This window comes from Tachysurus fulvidraco, chromosome 11 (assembly GCF_022655615.1).
Source record: "Tachysurus fulvidraco isolate hzauxx_2018 chromosome 11, HZAU_PFXX_2.0, whole genome shotgun sequence".
In the NCBI taxonomy this organism is placed as follows: Eukaryota; Metazoa; Chordata; class Actinopteri; order Siluriformes; family Bagridae; genus Tachysurus; species Tachysurus fulvidraco.
In genome coordinates, this window is record NC_062528.1 from 23883137 (window position 1) to 23885607 (window position 2471).

At 44.5% G+C, this 2471-nt stretch overlaps 1 protein-coding gene across 1 annotated transcript; it reads left to right on the forward strand.

Annotated features, from left to right (window-relative positions):
• The first annotated feature begins 217 nt into the window (after positions 1 to 217).
• Positions 218 to 2067, forward strand: LOC113649100 (zona pellucida sperm-binding protein 4-like). The gene is made up of 8 exons (XM_027156712.2): positions 218 to 527; positions 603 to 790; positions 876 to 973; positions 1045 to 1202; positions 1277 to 1469; positions 1543 to 1690; positions 1770 to 1845; positions 1934 to 2067. The coding sequence occupies exons 1-8, from the start codon at positions 248 to 250 to the stop codon at positions 2032 to 2034; spliced, it is 1242 nt and encodes a 413-aa protein (XP_027012513.2). The 5' UTR covers positions 218 to 247; the 3' UTR covers positions 2035 to 2067.
• Positions 2068 to 2471: the final 404 nt, after the last annotated feature.

The window sequence follows — 2471 nt, forward strand, 5'->3', positions numbered from 1 at the left end:
ACAATTTAAATGCATAAATTAAATAGATGACCAATAAAAGTGAACAAATATCTGTTTAAAACACCCCTCAAAATGACCAACAAATCATGAAGGCGGTGTTAAAGGCAGTTAATGACGACACATGGCTGGAACACTATTACTGACTAGTTGAGTAGGAGGAGACTCTAGATACAATTAGGACTGAGGACACAATAAAAGACAGAAGTTGCTGACTAGTTAAACATTGGGGGTATGCAGCTTGGGAACAATGGTAACTACAGGGGTAAGTTTGGCATTGGTGGGGCTTTTTCTTGCCTTCAGTGCTGTGAGCAGTGTTCCTGCAGCCCCACCAAATGTGAAAAAGCTCTCTCAGGATCCTCAGCTTCCTGGGATGCCTACTGTGCTGCCGCATACACCTGGCCAGGTTCAGAAATGCCAAGTGCAAGACTATGAAAGAATTCCTTGTGGAGAACCTGGCATCGTGGCTACTCGGTGTAATGCCATAAACTGCTGTTTTGATGGTCAACAGTGCTATTATGGGAAAACTGGTAAGTGTGAAATCCTGCTTAACTCTTGATTGGGGTTTAACATGAAACTGATCCCTTTCTTTTTTGTTTTCCCAGTGACTGTCCAGTGTACAATTGATGGCCAGTTTGTGCTGGTGGCAGCCAGAGATACAACTCGTCCCAGGATAAGCCTGGAGTCCATCAGCCTGTTGGGAGGAAACGGTGGACCCTGTAGTCCTGTTGACTCAAATGCAGCCTTTGCTATTTACCAGTTTGCTGTGACTGCTTGTGGGACAACCATGATGGTCTGTGTCACTATTTTTCTTCCCCTAACTGCGTTGTTCATTTCAGGTAGCTGTTTATTGTGCTCTCTACTTTTCTCCTGTCTAGGTAAAAGGTGGTTATGTGGTCTATGAAAACAGGATGGTTTCTTCCTATGAAGTTGGAATTGGACCCCGAGGCTCAATCACAAGAGACACTACTTATGAGTAAGTGATCGAAAACTCCTGGTTGTGGGATTAATTAAGGGGTTTTACTAACCTGTGACTTCCTTTTGTAGGCTTTATTTCCAGTGTAAATATTCAGGTGTTGGCTTGGCTGCTTTGTCTATTGAGCCTTCAGCTAATGTTGATCCTCTGCCCATCGTTGCTTCTGGACCACTCCAAGTAGAACTAAGACTAGGAAAAGGGCTCTGTCTCTCAAAGGGTTGTGTAGAAGGTGAGCACTGTCTGGATATTGAAATGCAGTTTCTAAAGCTTCAACAGATGCTGACTTCTCCTCTCTCCCAACAGAACAAATAGCCTATAACTCTTACTATAGTGCTAGTGACTACCCTGTGACCAAGGTTCTGAGGGAACCGGTGTACGTTGAAGTGCGCATTGTTGGAAGAACCGATCCAAACATTGTCCTGAGCTTGGGCAACTGCTGGGCGACTTCTTCCCCTAACCCCTACAGTCTTCCCCAGTGGGACCTTCTGGTGTCTGGGTAAGCTTCCGGGTTTTGTTTGTAGCCCAATGTCTATATTGAACAGGAAGTGATGCCCTTATGTATCCCCAAGGTGTCCCTACAAGGATGACCGCTATTTGACCAAGCTGATCCCAGTTAGTGGAACGTCTGGACTTGCATACCCTACCCACTACAGACGCTTTGTCCTGAAGATGTTCACGTTTGTGGACAAGACCTCTATGGCTCCCTTGCAAGAGACGGTAATTGCTCGTTCTTCTGTTCTACATGCTTCTGCATGGTGTGGGTTCTTTTTGTTTAGGTTCTCTTCCTTTCCCTCAGCTCTACATCCACTGCAGTACAGCTGTGTGTCTTCCGAGTGTGCTGGACTCCTGTGAACCAATGTGCACCAGAACAAGTGAGTAGACCCCTTATTGCTGTTTGCTGCTTCTCCTGACTGAATAGCTCATTGACCTGTGGCTTTTTTTTTCCCCCTCCATTTTTAGGAAGAGATGTTTCTGCAGTGGAAGAAGGTGCTTCTCGCTTATCAGGAGTAGTGTCTAGTGGAGGCGTGATCTTTACTCAAAATTCCTCTCCTTTGTTTTAAAGCTGTGCAAAATAAATGCATTTGCCTTTCAAACTGTCTTTGGTTCATTTAGTGTGCAAGGTGTGCTTCTTCTGGATAAGGGTTTATGATTGGGGGTTCTTGTGGCTTTAGTGATTGTCCCTTGGTTTATCTTGTCTAAGCTTGCACCATGTCCTTGGTGTTGCTTTCACCTTACATGGCTTCAGGGCTGTCAAGTGCCATGCATTTCCTTCAGTCACCTCACAGTACTAAATCATGTTTTGATTACTCGGTCAAATTAACTTTTAGGGCTTGTTAAAACAAAAAACCTGCCACAAAATATGGCCTGTTAATTTCATTCTCCATCCCTCTCACTGTAGAACAGAACATGCTCTGGGCCATAGCTCAATAAATCCAGTCAGCGTTTTTTCTGTCATTGTTTTCATTTTGATGACTTTACTGTGTCCATGCCAGTCAGG